At 43.1% G+C, this 21,411-nt stretch overlaps 1 protein-coding gene across 1 annotated transcript in view; it reads right to left on the bottom strand.

The window, feature by feature from the left end:
* Positions 1 to 21,411, bottom strand: part of LOC144827835 (chromaffin granule amine transporter-like) — a 548,688-nt gene that overhangs the window by 503,712 nt on the left and 23,565 nt on the right. Inside the window, exon 2 of the mRNA XM_078686001.1 lies at positions 7,373 to 7,724. Within this exon, the coding sequence (XP_078542127.1) occupies positions 7,373 to 7,724 (352 nt within the window). The remainder of the gene's footprint in view (positions 1 to 7,372; positions 7,725 to 21,411) is intronic.

Genomic DNA, 21,411 nt, shown 5'->3' with positions numbered 1-21,411 from the left:
TGGGTCCAGCGTCTTCACTGCTCCTGCTCCCCTGCTCACCTGCCTCCAACAGGAACAGGAAGCAGGCAGCCAGGCTCCTTCTCTAAGACAATCAGAACAATGCAGCGTTGTGATTGGCCTGGAGTGCGTGACCCGACGCTCAGCTAGGGGCTAGATGGGTGTGCATGTTCTCCATGCAGGCTGCAATGTAGCCCGCATGGAGAAGGGCAAGGTGCATATGACTGGTTTGGGAGGCCCGAGAGGGCTGACCAAACTGTTTTTTGCACACCCAGGAGTGGCCAAACCACTCCTCCCCTACCCCGCCCAGCAAACATACAAGGCTAATAACTTTTAGTTATTACCATTTTCAGCTACGGCTTCTCATACTGCGAGAATGCAGTGGGATGACGCTCCTACGCCATAGCGTTGGAGCCGCCAGTGCAAACAATTGAGAACCTGAAGGTTTGGATGGAAAGAGGACATCAGCAGGTTGAAACAGGTAGTGACTATGGACGATAAGTATAAAGATAACACAAGCGCAAAAAGGGATGTTGAAGCAGTGAAAATATAGACCAAATCTTGAAGGATTGTTTGTCTGCTCCTTGAAAGTGATCTCTCTGGGAGGTGAAAAAGATCTGACAAAAAGGCAAGGAGGGGATTAACCCCCCAGAGTTCAGGAAGACACGCTGCAGCTCCTACAGAGAAGGAGTGTTGGGTTTGGAAATTGAATGGACTCTCTTGGAAGCAATGGAAATCAGGATGCAATATCAACACACAAGAAGACAAAAGAAGAACAGTGGAAGGAACACAGAAAAAGGGACTGGGCTCTGGGAAGCTCTGGACTGGAATACCCAAAATGGAGTTTAATTGAATTCTGCACACTAACTAGGACAGAACAGGAAAACTAAGTTAGAACAGGACACAAGAGTACAATACAAGGAATCTGCATATACGAGACAGGTCTGAACGAGTACAGACAGCATCTGGGGTCAAGGCAAAAGGGACACAAAGAGGCAGGATAAACATGAGACGGCAACAGAAACAAGCAATAAGAAAAGGAAACTTAGAATCAAACAGCAATGAAAATGAAAAACAAAGGCATGCCTGGAATATTGCTAACAAGGAGAGGAGTCAGTTGCGAGCCGCTGCTCTCACAAGGCTGAAATAGCTGGAGGCTCAGGCAAGAAGCACAGGTGCTGGGAGAAAGAAAGCAAGGTGCAAGCAATCAATCAGGTGCAAGGAATCACCAATGGATGATTGGCTGGACTTGGACTATGAAAGGGGAAGACCAGGGAAACCAGCAGACCAAAGACAGGACAAAGGAAGTACGGGTGGTAGCCAAGACAGCGAAAAGTCCAGAAAGCGATGTAAAAAGTCTGTAGGATTCAGGAATCAAGGTAGAAAATAAAATACCACCACCAGGGCATGATCTGGGAAAGTATGGAGAGAGAACAGACAACAGGGAACATGATCAGGATGGTAGTATGGAAGCCTGGACTGCAATGTAAGGTGTAGGATTGCAGAACAGTAGTTTCAGTGATAAAGGCAGGGCTCCAGAGGGCCTTCATGAGGGCAGCTTAGCGGCTGGATGGCAAAATCCTACTAAACACTTTCAGAAAATGGTCAGAGTGTAATTGATATTGGTCAAGGGCAATGGCATCTATTCTGATCCCTAAATGGGGCTCTGTTGTACAGTGCTTGGCTTCTTTCTCTGGCCAGCACTCTAGATCCTTACCTAAGTTCTGAGTTCTGGAACGCTCCTTCGCCCTGTTGGCAGTTGGAGCTCTGGTTGGACTGGGGGCTGACCTACCTACATCTGTGCTGCAATAAAGCTCCTGCTTTACTTACCTATTTGTGGAGTCCTCTTCATTTACAACACTTGGCGACTTGGACTTGTGGAGTGTCCAACCACTTCATCTCCACGTATTGCTGCAGCCTCAAGAAACCCCCACAGTGCGGTAGGCTCAGAAACCCCTCAAGAACCCCGTGTGGATAGCGAGGAACGAGGTCGCAGAAGACTGCTTGCCAAAGGTATTCTTATCCGATTTAATTGTCATCGGAGGACTTCTGGTTCACTAAGTGACGTCATCTCAACCGAGTTAACACCGCGGTGAGTCGCTTAGCAACGCGCGCCTGCAACGTTAATCCAAGCACGCGCCACCAGAAAGTTAACTGCAGCAACGTTAGCGTCATTAGAGCGCAGACCCTGACAGCGTCTGCGTCAGCGTAACACAGACGGCGGAAGTGGTTGTTCAATAACCGGATGCTGCGTCATTGAAACGCAAAATAAAGTGTCACTAGAACGCACCGCTACAGCGAACCTACGTTTTCTTGGAAATACCTCGTTCAAGAAGCGCATTTCATTAGCGCATGTACTCTCGCTATAGTAAATATTACAAACGTCTTACGCAAGACATTTTCGGCCATTCTACGATTAATTGAATATTGTGGATCTCCATGGAAACGCTCGTGTATGAGCGCAAAGCATCTGCTCTTTGCTGACATTGATTCTTCACCTCAGTTCTCCTATATAATAAACCGTAAGCCTATAATTTTATTCTATTCTGTTTAAATAGGAGTGTTTACTTGTTTTACTCTTTTGTGAGCCGTGAACATGACTCAAGCCATCAATGTTGCACTTCCTCCTCAATTCCTGTCAGAGCCTGGCATGCCTCAAATAGCTTGGGAAGACTGGATAGTAATGTTTTATAATTACATCGAGGCTCTGGACGGTGAGGATTATTCACCCAAACGTAAAAAAGCATTACTAATGACCACATTGGGTAAAGAAGGGCAACGTTTATTTAGGTATCTCCCTCAAGTATTACCTGTAGGGTCACAAGCTGACTTTGATGAATTTAAAGAAGCGATAACAAGATTGGAGACCCGTTTTGGCAAAGAAGAAAATCTTATACTCCAAAGATATAAATTTTATAAGAATAAACAATTACCTGAGGAGAGCATTGATGAATTCGTGGCGAGATTGCGAGAGTTATCTATCAAATGTAACTTTGGCCAGATGGCTGACGAGCTAATCAGAGACCAGCTAGTTGTTCAAGCCAATAATAGAAAAGTACAAGAACGCCTATGGGCGGCAAAGAATCCAAGTTTAAAAGATGCTATAGAACTTGCTAAGATTGTGGAAGAAAGCGAAAAGTGTATGAGGGAACTACAGAAAGGTAGTTTGGAGACTAAAGTGGCAGAAATTTCTCATAAGAGTATCCATAGCGAAAATAGTGACGATGAAGCTGCTGCCATCGCAATTGTCAGGAAGAAAGGTTATGTCCTTCAGAAAAAGAACATACAACAAACTCCCTTTACCAAGAATAATCAAAAAATTTGTTCTAGGTGTGGTAGCTTTTCCCATCCTTCAGATGGAAAATTTTGTTATGCAAACAACAAGGAATGTCTAAAGTGTGGTAAGACGGGACATTTCGCTAAAATGTGTAGGAACAGGAATAATGCGAGAGTAACAGTTGTGAACGAAAGTGATGATTTGAGACGTGATGTCAACAAAATCCTGGTACTGACTGACACTGTGTGCGCATGTGATAATCAGAGAGGTAATCCTTTCAAGGATGACTTTATAATTGATGGAAAGGTCATTACACTCATGGTAGATACAGGTTCAAAATGGACTATAATTCCTAATTCTCTGATGAAAAGTGTGTGGGGTGAAAGAGTGTTGAAAATGTGTGACATTTTCCCATCTGGGTACCAGGGGGAGAAAATTGATATACTGGGTTACTTTGAAGCTGAAATTGGTTTCAAAGGAAGATTGGCGTGTGGTAAGATTTACATATCTGCTGATGGTCCGGCAATCTTAGGCCGTCACCACCAATATGATCTTCACATTGTGGTTGACCCTAGATCTGATAACCCCATTTCTATTGTTGAAACTCCATCCTTAGAAGGCATTTTAACTAAATATAAAAACGTTTTTAGAGATGAGTTGGGTGAACTCATTGGCTATTCACATCGCATAGTTCTCAAGGACGGCAGCTCACCTGTACAACACAAAGTAAGGAGAGTGCCCTTTGCCCTGCGAAATGAGGTCAAGGCTACTCTTGAAGAGATGCTTCAAGGGGGAATTATAGAACCCATTGAGGCGTCCCCTTGGGTTTCGCCCGTTGTGATCTCGCAGAAACCGGACAACAAGATCAGGTTCTGTGTGGATCTTCGTTCCCTCAACAAATGTGTCGTGGCAGATGTCTTTCCCCTACCCAACATAGGAGAATTAGTATCAACCCTCAAAGGAGCAAGGTTCTTCAGTAAATTAGACCTCAAACATGCCTATCATCAAATTTGTTTGGACGAAAGCTCTAAGCATTTAACTGCCTTTATCACCAGTGAGGGCACATTTCAATTCACCAGGCTACCCTTTGGACTAGTTTCAGCTGCTAGCGTATTCCAGAGACTTGTTTCTGAAGTTTTTAAAGGTCTTGATAAAGTACTATATTTTCAAGACGATATCTTGATTTATGGTAATTCCCTACAAGAACACAACAAAACTTTACAGGATGTGTTAATCAGAGTGGATGAGGCTGGGTTGACTCTAAGAAAAGAAAAGTGTGCTTTTCTATTGAGAGAAATTGAGTATTTAGGATTTTGTTTATCTGAAGAGGGTATTAAACCCAAGAAAAATTTACTCGAAGCCATTGAGTTAGCACCCTCCCCAGTTGACAAGGATCAGCTTCGGTCCTTTATGGGCTTGATAGAATTTTACTCGAAATTCGTAAGAGACTTCTCATCCAAGACTGCTTCCCTGAGATCCTTACTAAAAAAAGACGTAAAATTTAACTGGACCCCTGAACATGAATCCTGCTTTAGACTTATCAAAGGAGAACTTAAATCGGCCAATGTTCTCACCCCTTTTGACACTGCTCGGTCTTCCATTCTCATGGTTGATGCCAGTGCCATTGGCCTTGGTGCGGTTCTCTTACAAAGGCATGGTAGCGCTGAGAGAACCATTGCTTTCGCGTCTAGACCTCTGTCCTCCTCTGAGTCTAACTACTCGGTAATAGAGCGTGAGGCTCTTGCCGCGGTCTGGGGAACAAGTTACTTTCGAACTTATCTATGGGGTTACAAGTTTGTCCTGCGTACAGACCACAAACCCCTGTTGAATGTGTTAGCTCCTGGAGGGGCTGGTAAAGGTTCCCCGAGATTGGCGAGACTGGCTTCCCGTTTGCAGGATTATCAGTGTGAGATCGAATTTGTCCATGGGTGGAGGAATGTCCAAGCGGACTGTCTGTCTAGACTTCCCATTCCCTCCACTGATTCCGACTCTGGGATTCCGTCTGATGATCTTGCGGTTGCTGTAATGGAGGATGTTTTGTCAGTGGGCGGTGGTTCGTTTTCTCGTGATGAATGGTCTAAAGGCATGGCTGAAGATTTGACCTTGAAGGCTGTCATCGGTCTTATTTCCAATGGTACTAGGAGAGAAAGTACTGTTGGTCCTTCAGTCAGACCCTTTCTAAAGATCTTGGACGAACTTTCTTTGGAGGGTAAAGATGTGTTGGTGCGAGGTGACCGTTTTGTCCCTCCCTTTTCATTAAGGAAAAGGATTTTAGACTTGGCTCATGAGGGGCACTTGGGTCAAAGTCTCACTCAACGCCGCGTTAAACTGAACTTTTGGTGGCCCTCTATCGACAATGATGCAGTAGATTGTGTTACGAGGTGTGGTTTCTGCAAGGAAGGGGAGAAACGCCTCAAAGTCTTGGGCTCTCAGTCTACGCAAAAAATTGCTTTTGAAAATACTCCCTGGCATAGTGTGTGCATTGATTTTATAGGACCTATGAATGAACTGCCTATTGATTATCGTTTTGCAATTGTTTTAATCGACTGTTTCTCTAAATGGCTGTGTGTACACTTTGTAAAGGAAATCACCACTGATGCCACCATTAAGTTTCTGAAAAGCACTTTTATCAATGAGGGATACCCTTCTGTTCTCATTTCAGACAATGGGACTCAACTCACGTCTTTGAAGATGACTGATTTTGTGAATGAGTGTGGTATCAGACATCAGAAGACCAGTCTTTACAATCCACAAGGCAATGGCATATGTGAAAGGGTGAATCGCCTTGTCAAGGGTGTAATTCAGATGTTTGTAGAATCTGGCTGTTTCTCTACAGAGCGTGTCCAGGAATTAGTATGGGCTTACCGCTCCACACCCCATAAGAGTGGTGAAAAGTCTCCCTTTGAACTTATGCGTGGTCGCACGCCCGTGGGCAAATTGAACCCCGCATGGTTGAAAAGTTCTAATAGCGATGTCCCTGCAATTCATGACAGCATTTCCTTGCCCATTTCTGTTGGTGACCTGGTTAAAGTTAAGCCAGGAAGATTTGCGAAAGGCCTCAGCAAGTTTAGGGGTCCCTACAAAGTCAAGAGAGTTTTCCCTCACTTCATTGTTCTGGCTAACGGTGAAAGTTGGAATTACCGGAGGGTGGCCCTCTACCAGAAACGCAAAGACTTTTCTTCTGATGATCTGCTCCCAGCTCATGATGATGGTTGTAATGGATACTTACTGTCTTCTGGTAACTCTGCCCTGCCCATGCCCTTGCCAATTGAACGGGGGGAGGTGGGTGGTGGTGATGCTTCTACCTCTTTGCGTACACATCATAGGGGCCCTGTGGTTAATTCTGCTCCTGCTTCGCTTGTTTCTACTTCTATTCCTGCATCTGTCTCCTCTTCCTTGGCTGACGTTGGTTTAAGGAGCTCTCGCTCTCGTCGCCCTCCCACGTACCTGAATGACTATGTGCACTAGTATGTTTTCCTTTTCATGTGTTTTCTTTCCTTGCAACGAGGGGAGATATGTTGTACAGTGCTTGGCTTCTTTCTCTGGCCAGCACTCTAGATCCTTACCTAAGTTCTGAGTTCTGGAACGCTCCTTCGCCCTGTTGGCAGTTGGAGCTCTGGTTGGACTGGGGGCTGACCTACCTACATCTGTGCTGCAATAAAGCTCCTGCTTTACTTACCTATTTGTGGAGTCCTCTTCATTTACAACAGGCTCCCTACGAAAAGTGTGACTATACGAGTGGGGGACTGTCCTTGCAATGGTTGAGTTGCATTGGTCGGGCCATGTGTGAAGAGCTGACTGACAGTCTAGCCTTTTGGACATAGTGAAGCCTGCACGGGCAAAGAATATTACATAGACAAGTTAACTGCAAAAGAGATGACAACATATACAGGGGCATGGAACCCTACATATTCTTTACATCTACAGGTGATGTTTCCTAGCTGGGCTTGAAGAACATTTGGCAAATCTTACTCCAGGGAAAGATTACCTTTCACCGGTTTAGGAAAACCGTATCTGTCTTAATCACCTATGCTTCCCCACCCTGCATTCACTTGCAGATACTTGCAGTGTAGTTAATAGATATTGTTGCTTGCTTACCTGTTTGTAAGAGGGCCCACAAATGGACTCATTAGGAGCTGCATGAGGGCCTTAGATGCTAAAAGTAGTCCCACGCGGGTATTCTCGTCCTTCAGGAAGTTGTGGCCACTTATACAGTTGTTCTTTGGCACTTCAGTGGGTTCAGTCGCATAAGTAATGTCAATGTCTGTACTATTCCCATCATCAGTAAAACTGCTGTTAGCAAGGATGTAGGTGGAGTTATCATGAGAAAGCACAGAGGTAAAGCTGAAAATATCTGGGAATGCCTGAGCTTCTGGCAGGTGTTTCACTACTTCAGATCCATTCTGGTTTTCATACTCTGTGGCGTACAGGAACAGTGGGACGATAGGCACTGGAAGAAAGAGTGAGGTATTAATACATATAACATATGCAGGCTACCAAGAGTAAGTGCTCTGGAAGGAGAGTATAACAAAGCATTGCTCAACGTGTTTAATTTGAGCAGGTGTGTTGCAGGGCTCAGCAAAAGAGCACAACTCATTTTGAAATACTGGGACCTAGTTGAGTTGCTGGTTGTCAATACGATTGTTCAGTCTGCACAGTGGCCACACATTTGTATATTTTGAACAAAAAAAATGCTGCTACTGCTGCTCTATTGCGGACTGTGACTAACATGCACACTTTTGCTTCAAGGCTAGTTTTATTGACCTAATTAAAGGGCAGTGGCACTGTGTCACACAATGACAGAAGGTATAAAGTCATTCATATCTTTGAGCTTCTTTTCGTGCTCAACAAGAGAAGATAAATGGCACGCAATAATAATAATAAAAATAATAATAATAACAATAGTAATGATAATAATAATAATAATAACAATAATAATAATAATGATAATAATAATAATAATAATAAAGGCACTGTCCTTTCTTTGATGATGCAGCTTTCAAAAAGTTGTGACGTGCTGTGTGTGGGTGTTTTGGGCAGACAAAGAAGGGTAGCCAGTATCAAGAGGCAGTAGAATACACCACAGTATCTAAAGGCATTTACTTCCTCTGGGAGTACCACATTTGGAGTTGTTAGGTGATGTTAAATATTTGATTGTGTTTCATTGGTACCACTGTTTCTGGTTGGAAGGAAGGAAGCACACAGCCTCATGATGCTCATTTGACTCATACACAGTTGTGCTCAGATATTTGTCCCTGTGGCCTGAACTCTCATTGCCACTGCCATCATTAATATGAAAAAAAACATGCACTGCACATACCCACAACTGTGAGGAGGGTTTTATCCAATAGCAAGGCCACAAACACCACCGCCAAAACCAGTTTCTGTGACTCTCTGCTTTCTCTCAGCCACCGGCAGGGAGCATATCCACCAAACTTCATTGTGAGCAAAGGGTCTTCGGGTGCAGAGGGGAGAGCTGGTGGGTGTTAACAAGGCTGAGAAGGTTCCCAGCAAACATTTATGAGCTGAAAATGGAGAAAACCCACCTGGATAGCGTGTCAAGATAATGGTAAAACAATTTGGTACAAGCAGAAATTTAACTTAGACTATGTGCAAGAGAACAAACCTACCTATGTTCATGTGATGTGCCCTTAATACCACACTAAGCTACATGGCCTTTCTCCTCTTTCATGTCCCTCTTTGCCTTGTTTTACATCCTTACCATTCCTTTCTCATGTTCAACCTGTCCATGGAGCCACTTGACACTCTAATCATATATAACAACATCAAGCTGCTCAAAGATGCCAATGATACACAACTCTACTTGAAAGTCTCCTCTGCTTCAGACATTCAACCTGGATGTCGATCAACGACCTGAAGTTCAGTCCAACCAAGAGAGAGAGCCTAATTTACAAAGGTAATTTACACCTCTGAATAACTTACACTTTTGAGTAATTTTACTACTTTTTAATTGTTCACTAAATCAAAATGTAAGTTACTACTAAAAAAATAGTACTAATTCCAGCAGCACACATGGCCAAACATGGGTATTGCAAAATCCTCTCATAAAAAAATTGTTATGTAATCAAAAAACTTCCTTAGGAAATAAGTTTCAAGTCATTATTTAAAGTAGTTTCAAAAATAAAGAAATACATCTCAATGCTAAAGAAATATATAACAATAGTATATATTGATTATTTAATACATTTGTTAGTTTCTTAGCACACCTGCAGCCAAGAATCCATGAGGCTGCAGGCTAAGGGCCATATTTATTAATATTTGACACAGTAAAAGGTATGAAGATAACTTGCTCCAATCAAGGAGGTATGCCCAACTAATGACAATAGACAACTCAAATGGGCATGAGTAGCTACTGACACAATGAAACTTGAAGTCATGAAGTGTAACCGATGAGACAGCATTAGCGAGTTACATAGCCTACTTGAGCAGCAGGATGGGTTCCCAAAAATCACGGATTGCCATGCCCATTTTTTAAATCAGTTAGTATGCCTCAATGGCCTCTGGGTAAGTCAAAATCCACCAGACCACACTCCTGATTTATCCAGGAGTGAAGGAACCTAAGATGAAAACAGGTAATTGCGGATGCATGTCATTACAATGCATGCTTTCACAACCATGCCTTTACCACGCAAGTTTTACAACGCAAGTCGTTACAACGACTTGCGTTGGGGGGTGCTGATAGTAAGTATTTTAATTTACTATTCCAACTCCAGTCCCCGTGGATAGTAGGGAAGGTGTTGGATAGTAAATTAAACTATTCCCTATCCTAGAGCGCCCCCCAGCGCAAGTCGTTGTAATGACTTGCGTTGTAATAGTTGCGTGGTAATGCTATGTCGTTGTAGTAGTTGCGTTGTAATGGTTGTTCACCGGTAATTGCTATTAGAGTAAACAATGTGGTGGAACTAAGAGAAGCAAGGAGATCCTATAAGACAGCCTTTGCCAGAGCTAAACGAGAATGGGATGAGTATCGATGGCTCCAGATTAGTAACGCTTGCCAGAGGAAACATTCACAACTGTTTTGGCTGTTAGTCACTAGGGGAGATGTAGAAAGACCGAGGCCACCCACCAACAACATTGCCATTGCCACTTGGTATCAACATTTCTCTATAGTATATACCGGATATGAGGATTTGGCTATTGAAGGCTACACCAACCTCCAGGCCACTGGGCTATTTTCTCTAACAGAAATCACCCAAAGCATAAACTCTGTAGTAAGGAACAAAGCTCTGGGGCCCAACGGTGTACCTGGCGATGTTTTTTATAATGGTATTGTTAATTGGTCCAAATATATCTGGAGACTAGCCAATTGAATTGCCGCAGGGGTTCCAATACCGCTCTTGTGGAAGGATGCTGAGGTGATTCCAGTTTTAAAGAAGGGTCACCGCTCATTACCATGCAACTACAGGCCCATTAGCCTGATCGATGGTGCACAAAAGGTCTTCTCCCGTTCACTTCTTACGAAGATTACAGCTTGGATGGAGGAGAATAACATCTTATCCTCTTTCAAGTAGGGTTTAGATGGAAAATCAGCACCATCAATCAGATTTTTAATTTTTTCTTATTGGCCTGAAAAATTGTGACCATTGAACAGGGAAGTCTCCACATAGTATTTATTGACCTGAAGCCGGCTTTCGACCTCATTCCTAAGCACACATTATGGTGTGTCCTGCTGGAGCTGGGGTTTCCTCCTGAGATCTTTGCATTGGTTGTCCGCCTTCATGAGGACAACTATGCAAGGGTTCATTGGGGGACCAAGGGAAATTGACAGACTCAATTAGTGTCGATGGGGGTTTCCGACAGGGCTGTGTGTTAGCTCCTAGTTTTCAGTTTTCATCAATAGAGTGATCCAGAATTTAGTGGAAGTCCCCGCTGATGCCCTGTCTTTGTGGGGTTTCAAGGTAACATCTGTATTGTTTGTGGATGACACACTAATTGTCTCTAAGACCACCAGTGGTCTGAAACTGCTCCTAGATCACTTCAAGGCATTTTGTGGAATGAGAGGTTTGGAGGTCAACATCTCGAAAACCAAACTCCTACTGTTGAACCTCCACACATCTTCCAAAGGCAAAATGCTATTGGGGGGATCCCCCTCAAGAGAGTGGCCACATTTGACTATTTGACTAAAATGGCCTGGAAACACCACATCATGACGCAAATTCATCAGCAGAAGCAGACCACTGGGGCTCTGATCAAGGAGCATAGGACTTCTCAGACCTAACCAATAGCAGCCCCTCTCCAGATGTATGACAATATGGAAGTGGTTTCAGCTTTGTATGGGGCCGAACTTTGAGGATTTGAGAATTTGGAAGGCCTCCTCGCTACAGAGAACACATTTTTGATGTCCCTTTGCTCCCTTGCCCAGACCACTCCACTTCATCCCTTAAGACCGTCAGTTGTGGATGAAGTGATGCTTCATCCTCTGCTTTTCTAGCTGCAATTGAAACTAACCACTAAGCTCTCCCATTACGCTGCTGCTCTTGACGAAGTTTGCACACTTGAATGCTTCAAGAAAATTGTGTGGTTTACTAAAGTCAGGTCACTGCTCACAGGGATAGGTTTAGGAAGCTTGTCGCATGCTAAAGATTCCAGTTTATTGCCCAGTAAAGGACTGGTCCAGACCCAATACTAGAACTGGGTGGTGCAGACTACTGTTACTCAATTGGCCGGGGGCCGTCTCACAATACAATTTATGGAATGGATGTTATCATGATCCCACAGGATAGGAAGCTTTATATCCAATTTAGATTTAGCTCCCTTCCTGTGAATTCCTTTACTGCAGCTTGGTGTCCACCATCCTCTGCTATGCAGTGCTGTCCAGGTTGCATTCTCACAGACAATTAGCCATATTTTCTTCTTTTGCCCTTTGTATAACTCCCCGAGAAATACATGGCTAGTCCCTGCTTGCAAGTTTCTGGGAATTCAATGCACATTCTGAAATTTGATTCCAGGCATTCAGTTGCTTGCGCAGTTGCCAAGCTTGTTGGTAAAATATGGATCATTAGAAGGTACGCATCAAAGAACCGATGTCGCGCACTTTCTAAATTTTTCTCAATCCTTTTCACCTATGTTTTAGACAACAATTTTATGTTTCTTAGCCCCACAAACTGATCACTTTTCAACATTGTGATTGTATGGTGGGTCTTCCGCGCAATTTAATTGGGGTATACGTTTTTGATACCACATCTTTTATGCTTTTAACTGTTGTTTTAATCGTCTTATCATTGACCGGTTCAAATCAATTGGTAATCGATGTGTTGTATTTAACAAACCTTTGTCACGTATTTATTATCAGATTCAAGTGCTGTATGCATTTGCACTTTTATGGTCGCAATGACCGAAATAAAGTTTATGATGATGAATTTGCTCAGCTGCTTTGCTTTGGCGAGAGCAGGAATGAACCATAAATACTAATAAATGGTGCATTACTGCTTTATATCTGTGCTGGTGCACTTGTGGCTGTCAAGTGCCAATGCAGGCACCCTTGTGCTCAAATATAAGTGTTGCAGACTGGATTGTTTTTTGTGCAGGAAGATACTCTTTTCTATCTAAGTGTGCTGTAGAATGCAGCCCACTTAAGAAGAGTAAAACTAAATACATTTCTCCTCATTATGCCTCTGTCGGGAATGCGTACGTTGATGCACTCCCAGGTGTACTTGTCTTTGTAAATCTGGGTATGCATGGGTAGATGCATGGAAACACTCACTCTACACTCATGCAACATCTTACCAGCACAGAGTAACTCAAGGCAGTGACTTGCACTGACTTGGGTTACTATAGATTTGCCAAGCCATGCAGGGCCATGGAAGGTGCATGGCTTGGTAAATTTGACTTAAGGAGTGCATTGCACTTGTTTCACCTTGCGTGAAACAAGTGCAATAAATCTGGCACTAACTTTAAAAAAGAAAAAACAAGACAACAGGCCTTTCCCATCCATGTACCTAGGACCAGGAACAACAGCCCTGTATCCATTATGACCGCCACAATGCTGCTCTATTTAAAGAATGAATCAAAGCCTCACCTCTTTAAAGAACACTACAATACAATGCATGAACTGTCTGAAATGTAGATTCTTCTCCTATTAATGGCTGACTTTAAGCTTGCCTTTGAGCATGTACAGCACTCTGCTGCCTTTTGGCTAGGTTCACCATAAATAAATAATATATACTTACATACATATATACTTACAAATTTACATACATACTTGTTTCAGTATTGCTTCCACCTTATATCTAACATGAAACTAAAATCCAAGATCCCTTTGGATCTTCTAAGGATTGTTTGCACTCAAACCATCTTCATAGGCCTGAGGTCAAATTCACAAGATATTTTTTTAACCAAGGGAGACTAAACATTAAGCCAGCGTCGGAAGGCTAACGAGGGGCCGGTGCGGAGTTCCAACTGTGGCATGCTTTTTGGAGCAGTCTGGAGGGCATATTTGGGCAGTGTCACTGTTGTTTGGATACAGCTAGCAGTCCAGTGGGTATCTGAGTGGCCTTTCGGGAGTTAGATGGGCGTCCATTACCTCCCATTTAGGAACGGGTAGAGGTGTCACTCTCTTTCTCTGCTGCGCAGGGCAATTAATGTATGCATACCTAGCGGGGCAGGGGGCCTCAGCAGAAGTGGCCTCACTTGTTTTAAGTCACCTGTATAAACAAATCCATGCATATATTTTTTTAACTCCCCCATTTTTTAAATAACATTTTGCCAAAGCAGTGATTTGAGAAAAAGCAATACTCAAATGTGGGCCACTTTTTTTAGTGTGCCCGGGCAAATTTTGAATCCAAATTCAACCCTGCATTACGCTTTCATGAAATGGGTACAATAATGATTTATTCTAGTAGCAAATGGTATTGAACTGCCAAGCCAATCCAGGTTACTTACCTCTGACTATCCTCGGCATATCAAATCGAGCCACCTCCTAAAATAACAGAGAGAGACAGCCATACAACCTAAGCCACAATCCCAGCCAGCTGGGTATAACACTTACGACTGGAATATGACTACTCAGAACATTGTATCAAGCTTGCAGATGCATGAAGTAAGGCTCCAATTTCACTCAATTCCCTGAAATCAGATCTATGTGACACTAGATGTGACTACATCTAGACTAGCTCAATAATGTTTGATCAGCAGCCCAACATTCAGTGGAAATGTATGATCTGCTGGAAGAAGAACCGCTGAAATATCCAAGGGGTAATCAGACACATTTCTAATCGGTGGCAAATACTATCCTTGAGACCAGGTGTCCTGACAAGCTGAAAGTACTAATGAAGAACAGATCTGAAGATAGAAGTAGAGGATTGACTTTGATTCATAATGACTCAATCACATGGTATGTTATGTCATAATAGTTGTTAAATGCACAACCACCAAGTGGATCTCTTGCCACTAGTCGCAATAGAAGACATAGAATACAGTGTGACTAAATTAAGATCCTATGGAACAAAAAGGCTTTGAGTGATGTGGAAATGATCAGCAATAGATTTTAGGGCAAGCTAATAGAGCATTCCAAATTTGGAAGAGCTTGGACCAAAAAGTAGTGGCTACTAAACGAAACTCTATGGTAGTAATGAACCGAGAACAAGATCGAGGAGGTCTGTTATTTAATTAATTCTTCTTGACAGAGCACTTGTGTGTTCCAGCACCGGAATCTGGGTCCCTGCATCGTTTGGAGCAGAGAGTGGAGTGGGCTCCGTTTCCCATCTTCCCCAGAGACGGGCTCAGCCCACCGGTCACCAGGCGCGCTAGGAGGCGCTTAAAACTGCCTGGGCTCCCGCAGCGCACAGTGCGTGCAGGCGTGCCAGGGCCGTGAACAGACAAAGCCAGGGACAAGGGCGGGCCCTTCTGCACCCGTCCACAGCCAGTTGAGGCTGGACTGGGCCACATTATTAACATCTGGTTCTAATATTCTTCTATACTGTAACATTGACTTTTCTTTGCCCAAATTTGAAATACTGATATACTGTACCGTGTCAATAAGTCTATTTAGGCCTATAGGATGAACAGATCCAAACCCAGAAATGGTCAAGGGGTAATGGGGACAATGGATGCCTTCCTGTCAGGGGCCGAGTCGGCTCTCATACATGAAATTCAGCTGACCGAGCATAGATTGTCCCTAGATCCGAAAATTCTTCAACAACGAACAGTCCATGTGACATTGGCTTCATCTGTCCCCCCGTAACCTTTGTAACCCATGTGTCACAATCTACTTTGGTTGTACCACAAGCAGAGGCCACACAGTCTCCTGTCTTAGTTAATCCTGATGGTCCGGGTGAAGGTAAAAAATCTGACACTCCATTGAAGCCAAATATGGTCACACAAGGACAAAAAGCGAAAATCAATCATGGGAACAGTCTTGCACCTAACCCCAAAAAAAGGAAGGGGCATGATATGAATAAACAAAACAAAACAAACAAGCAAACCCTCTCCTCTTCTAAGCTTTTGGGCACTAGGAGTAAATATGTTGAGACAGGCCTAACGGCTAGGGTGCTCGACCTCGGACCTGGGGATCTGGGTTTGAGTCTAGGTAACGACGCCAAAACCTCCTGTGATTGTGGGCAAATCACTTAATCTCCCTGTGCCTAAAATGAATGTGTGTCCTCATGTAACAGAACTGGTGCAATGTAAAGTGCTCTAAAACCCGATTCTGTTCAGCTCTAGTTCACGTTATATAAAACTGCAAAAAAATCAGAAAAGGAAAAAAAAACGAAGGGGCTTACCAAGGAAAAGCACCAGATGATGCGGTACATATGGAAGCTCCAACCACCCAAGAGTTGGAAGACTATTTTATGAAAAAATTAGAACATTTAATTTCAGCCCACTTAGACCCTATTTTAAAAAAAGCTAATCAAAATTGAGGGATGGATAAACTGTCTGGTAAAATCTTTGCCTAACTCTTCTGTATCTTTTATAGCCGGTGGATTCGATGTCGCTGGAGGTGTTGCCAGGGATGGAGATGTACAGCAATCTGAACCAGTCCCTAGATTAGTGAACCAGGTTGATTCCTACGGTTCAAGGGCTGCACACCAGGGTGGGCTAGGTCCCAGGGGGTTATTCATATTTAAATAAGGATCCCCCTACCCATGGCCAATCTAGGCCCTGGGGACCGCACCTCCCCGGGGCCGATCAACTGAAAAAACAAGTAGAGGAGGGCTGTGTGGCCCTCCTCCTGATGTTTTATGAGCCCCTCGGCCCACCACCCTTACAGGACTCCCGTCCTGGGCCATTCCATGCCAAAGTGACCATCACCTCTCCTGTTTTTTTGCAAGGAGGGTGTCTACGTGCCCCCAGGTGTTCTCAGGAGTCACCACCTCCACGCGGCATGCCCTTGAAAATAAATGGATAAGAGCACCTTATCCTTCCTCCTGGAGCCATTAATAGCCCTGAGGTCTGCCCCCCCTGGGCCTATTCCATATCTCCTGAGGTGTCTCCCTTTGGGAGATAGTAGTTTACTTTCACCTGGCAAGAGCTTTGATGGCTCCTGTCAAGCGACAGTTAAGTGTAAAGTTTGCTCCCAGTGGGCAGGAGTAGGAGAACCTCTCCACCTTGCTGGGAGCGGACTTTTCATCTGTTTTCCTACCCGCCGTCAAGCAGGCACATAAACTGATGAAACTCTTGTTCCCAAATGCAGGGAGCAGCATTTTGTGCCGCTCCTACATATGGGAGCTATGGCGGCTCCCGCTGAAGGAGAGGAGCCAGCAGGTGACCATGGGGGCATTAAAGCTACCCCCTGGCCCCAATGCTAAATATTGGGTGACCTGGGAGGGCTCCAGGACACCCAGCAGCAGAAGGCCAGGCCCACATAATGGAGGGCATAAGTTATAATTAGCTGAGGTAACTATAACTGGTGAATTTTAATGGTTATGTATGATTGAAATCTAAGCCTTATTATAACATCCTGTAACCTTAGTAATTAACACCAATAGTAAATGATTCCTCATCAAAATCCATAAAGTGGAGGTGCATATAATTTACCTGATTTCAAAGTTTGGGGTGAAGCCCTCAGTCCTTGGCTGTATTTATATATATATAGACATTCTCTGAAAAAAACATAGGTTTCAGAGACTTTATAGTTAGAAATTAGCATTAAAAAAACCTTAGAAATTCACAGAAAAAAACATAGGTTTCAGGGGTGTTTTAGTTAGCGGAACAACTCCTGTTCCCATGCATTCGCGACACATGCTCATTACGGTATGCGACGCTTGCGCGGTGGCGGGTCCGCGTGATGTCATATACGTGCTGGGGCACTCTGAGTGCGCGACTCCCGCAAAAACATTTTATGTTCTAAAATGATATGTATGTTTCTTTAATATATTTATATTTGTACTTATATCATTTTTATATATACGAAGTTGCGTCATGTGTGTGCTTCGTGAACGCAGAGGGCGCGCATCCAATGCGACCTCAAAAAAAAATATTTTATTGGTTCATATAATTTCCCACTGTGACTATTGAAGGACCCCACCCATGTTAATCATTCTTGTTGGAGCATCTTTAGAGAGAGATCTCTTATCCTACAAGAACTATTTTTGCTTGTTTTTTTGGTGTTTTTCAAAAAATATCAAACAAAATGGCATCTGGACAGCAGCTGCAGAAGGAGGAAGTAACTTCTGAAGAAGAATTCTTGCAGGAGGTACCACGTCCACAGAGGCCCGAATCTGTTGTGTGTAAATTCTTCACTCTTCCACCTGGAGAGAGGAATGTAAATGCGAGAATGGTGAAGTGCAAAATTTGTGACCGAATCATTTCAAGTGAAAACAAATCCTATTGTGGCACTGCTTCTATGTACAAGCATCTGCGGACCCCACATCCTCTCAATCTTGCTCAGGAGGCAATGAGGCGAGCTGCTTTGAACACCTCACCTGCTGTGGCAAGTACATCTGGAACGTCCTCAGGAACACCTGCAATGGACATTAAGCCAGAATTTGCCTTTTTCGAGCAACACTGCGTGAAGTGTTAGAAACGTATATGCTTCGGTAAGCAGTCGGTGGATGCAGTTTGTGCCGCGCTAGGCAACTAACAAGTGATAAGTAATTCCAAAAGTTTCCTGTTTTATTCGGTTTTTTTCTGTTCATTTTAGGAAAAAACACCCCAAAAAAATACAAAATTGTTAAAAAAAAATACAAAAGAAAAAAAAAGAAAAGAAAGTTCTTATCAGAACACCCTTATCTGGTTAAAGTAAGAACTATAATTGCAAGGTAATGTGTGAACGTTTGGTTTAATATATGAATATAGTATGATTGACAGAAAGAATATATTAGTAGCGTATGGTGAATTTATAGGTGAAGATTTATGAGGAAGTACTGCAGCGTGATACTGCATGCTATTTAGCTGCACTTCACTGTGGTGCTTTCGAAGCAACTCTGTGCTTCCCTCTGCACTGCTGCACAAACTGCAGCCATGCGGTGACACAGGCACCCTTGCACCATAGTGCAAGGATGTCTGTGTCATGCGGAGACACCTTCCTGCACAAAAACAACCAGTAAAAGCATTTTCCTCTTTCAATGTATGCTGTGGAAAGCCACATGCCTTGAAAGAGGAAAAGATGAGGAGAAATGAAAACAATTCTCCTTGTTGCGACTTGCTACACCAACTCTAGGATGGCGCAGCATTCACACACATCGACAGATTTTTCGATTTCTCATAAATTTGGAGATGTGTCTTTTTCTATGGATGTTGCTTGGGAACACCCACAGCCCCTTCAATGCAACGTTTTGTGTTTGAAGGGGTCGTATTTACAAGAAGAGGGAAAACCATGCAATGATAATTGGAGAGTTTTTTCTAAAGAACACAATGATACATATCTTGATTAAGACCACGCCCCAACTTGCATAGCCCACACCCCTTTAAGAGCTTTGCCCCCCTTTTAGAGAACCCCCACTTTTTTTCCACCACTTAGAACCCTAACTACACTATAGTAACAAACAAACAGTGTAACCTTCCATTAAAATCTACAATGGCACCAAGTTTCATAATTTTCCATCAACGCTATCAGCCTTCTACCACAGTACAAGAGTGTCTATCAGCACGAATATGTCTTATCCACAGAAATATTGTGTAATGTCTGCACCTGTCTGCTCATCACCAAAACGTATTAAAACATGGGGATTTGCAAAAACAACATATACCATTCCATAATGCGGTTCATAAATGGACGCACTGCCACTGCAACACCAACTTTCCCATCCTTCCTTAACCTTACAAAATTAAAGAAAGAGCCACACCAAACCTAGTAAACACTCTATAGTAATATAAGATATTAATTTCAACAACCGTCGACCGGAACACATATGAGCAAAGCATATTAAGACATACAAATTTGCGGGTAAAACATGTACCGTGCTATAAGGTACTTTATAAGGGCTCCCAGTGCTACTACATCACCTTTAGTAGCTCGACATCTGCACGTCACTAAATTCTGTGTTTTAATCAGAAACATACCTACCTCCCCAACACCCACCCCGCCCTTCCTTAACAGTACAAAATCAAACAGAAACCCCACCATTCCTAGTAGCGCTGCTATACCGAAACACATACTTAATTTTAACAGGTGTGTGCCGGATCACTTATCAATAAAAAGCATTCAAGCATGCACATTTGTTGGGCAAACATAAACAATACCATAGCACAGTTAATACATGGGACCAGTGAATCTACTTTACCTTTACTAACTACACATGCCCACACTACAAATGTCCGTCTTAAAATCAGCAACATATGCACATCCCTCACCCCACCCATACCCATGCTTAACCTAATGAAATCAAACAACGAGCCCCTGCACTCCCGTTACTGCCACTATAGCCATAGATAGACTTAATGTCAACAGGTGTCTGCCGGAACTCTCATCAGCAAAAGCTATTAAAACGTAAAATTTTGCAACACAAACATACACCATACCATATCCAAATTTGCGGGTAAATCATATACCATGCCATAGGGCACTTTATAAGTCCAACCAGTGGTACTACATCACCTTTAGTAGCTCCACATCTCCACGTTGCTATATTCTGTATTTTAAACAGCAACGTAACTCCCTCCCACGCACACACCACCAGCCTTGGTTAACAGTATGAAATCAAACAGAAACCCCCCATTCCTAGTAGAGCCAATATACCCATACACAGGCTTAATTTTAACAGGTGTCTACCGGAACACTTATCAGCAAAAACTATTCAGACATTCAAATTGGTGGGTAAAACATAAACCATCCCATAGCACTGTTTATAAATGGGCCCGGTGAAAAAACATTACCTTTAGTAACTACACATGCCCACGTTACAAATATCCGTTTTATAATCAGCAACATATGCACCTCTCCCACCCCCACCCATGCTCTTGCTTATCCTTACGAAATCAAACAACGACCCCCAGAGCTCCCCCACTGTGGCCATACATAGACTTAATGTCAACAGGTGTCTGCCGGAATGCTCATCAAGCAAAAGCTATTAAAACCTGCAATTTTGCAACTCACACATACACCATACCATAAGACGGTTTATAAATATGTCTTTCCACCACAGATACACGTACTCATGTTCTTCTTTAAATTGAGAATTCTCACCTACGTTACGCAGGTGAGGCTTTATATACTTTTGAACAGTACGAGTGTAGGAACCAATTGTTTATCAAAACTCAAGCTTTGGATACATTTATTATATTTATTTTTTCAGGATTACCATTTCTTTAATATATATTTGGACAGTCACGGACTAGCCATCTTGGATAAGTTTTGATACCTGGAATTATGGGGTGAGCCTAACTTGAAGACCGGGTGTGTGTACAAGAGCATGTATTATAACTTTAGTTGGGTTCTCTAACAAGCAGATACACTTTACTTATTGCAGACAATAAAAGTTACTGAATTCGGGGAATCCTATGCTTGGATATTTTAATAGACCGCAAGATAGTGAATTAGCCAACTACCTGAATACATGCGGAGTACTTTTTGGATGTGAGTATATATGTTGCCTTTTTTTTTGTAAAAGATATTTTTATTGCATTTCAGGAAAGACAAAAGTAAAAACAAACAGAAGAGAAACAAGCGGCATCAATGCTGCAATATAACCCAAGCCACGCTGGAGTATCCAACCTAGCCAACATTCGGCCTGAGCAGC

This window comes from Lissotriton helveticus, chromosome 4_1 (assembly GCF_964261635.1).
Source record: "Lissotriton helveticus chromosome 4_1, aLisHel1.1, whole genome shotgun sequence".
Taxonomy (NCBI): Eukaryota; Metazoa; Chordata; class Amphibia; order Caudata; family Salamandridae; genus Lissotriton; species Lissotriton helveticus.
The sequence above is the reverse complement of the archived record's forward strand: the minus strand, read 5'-3'. Positions and strand labels throughout refer to the sequence as shown.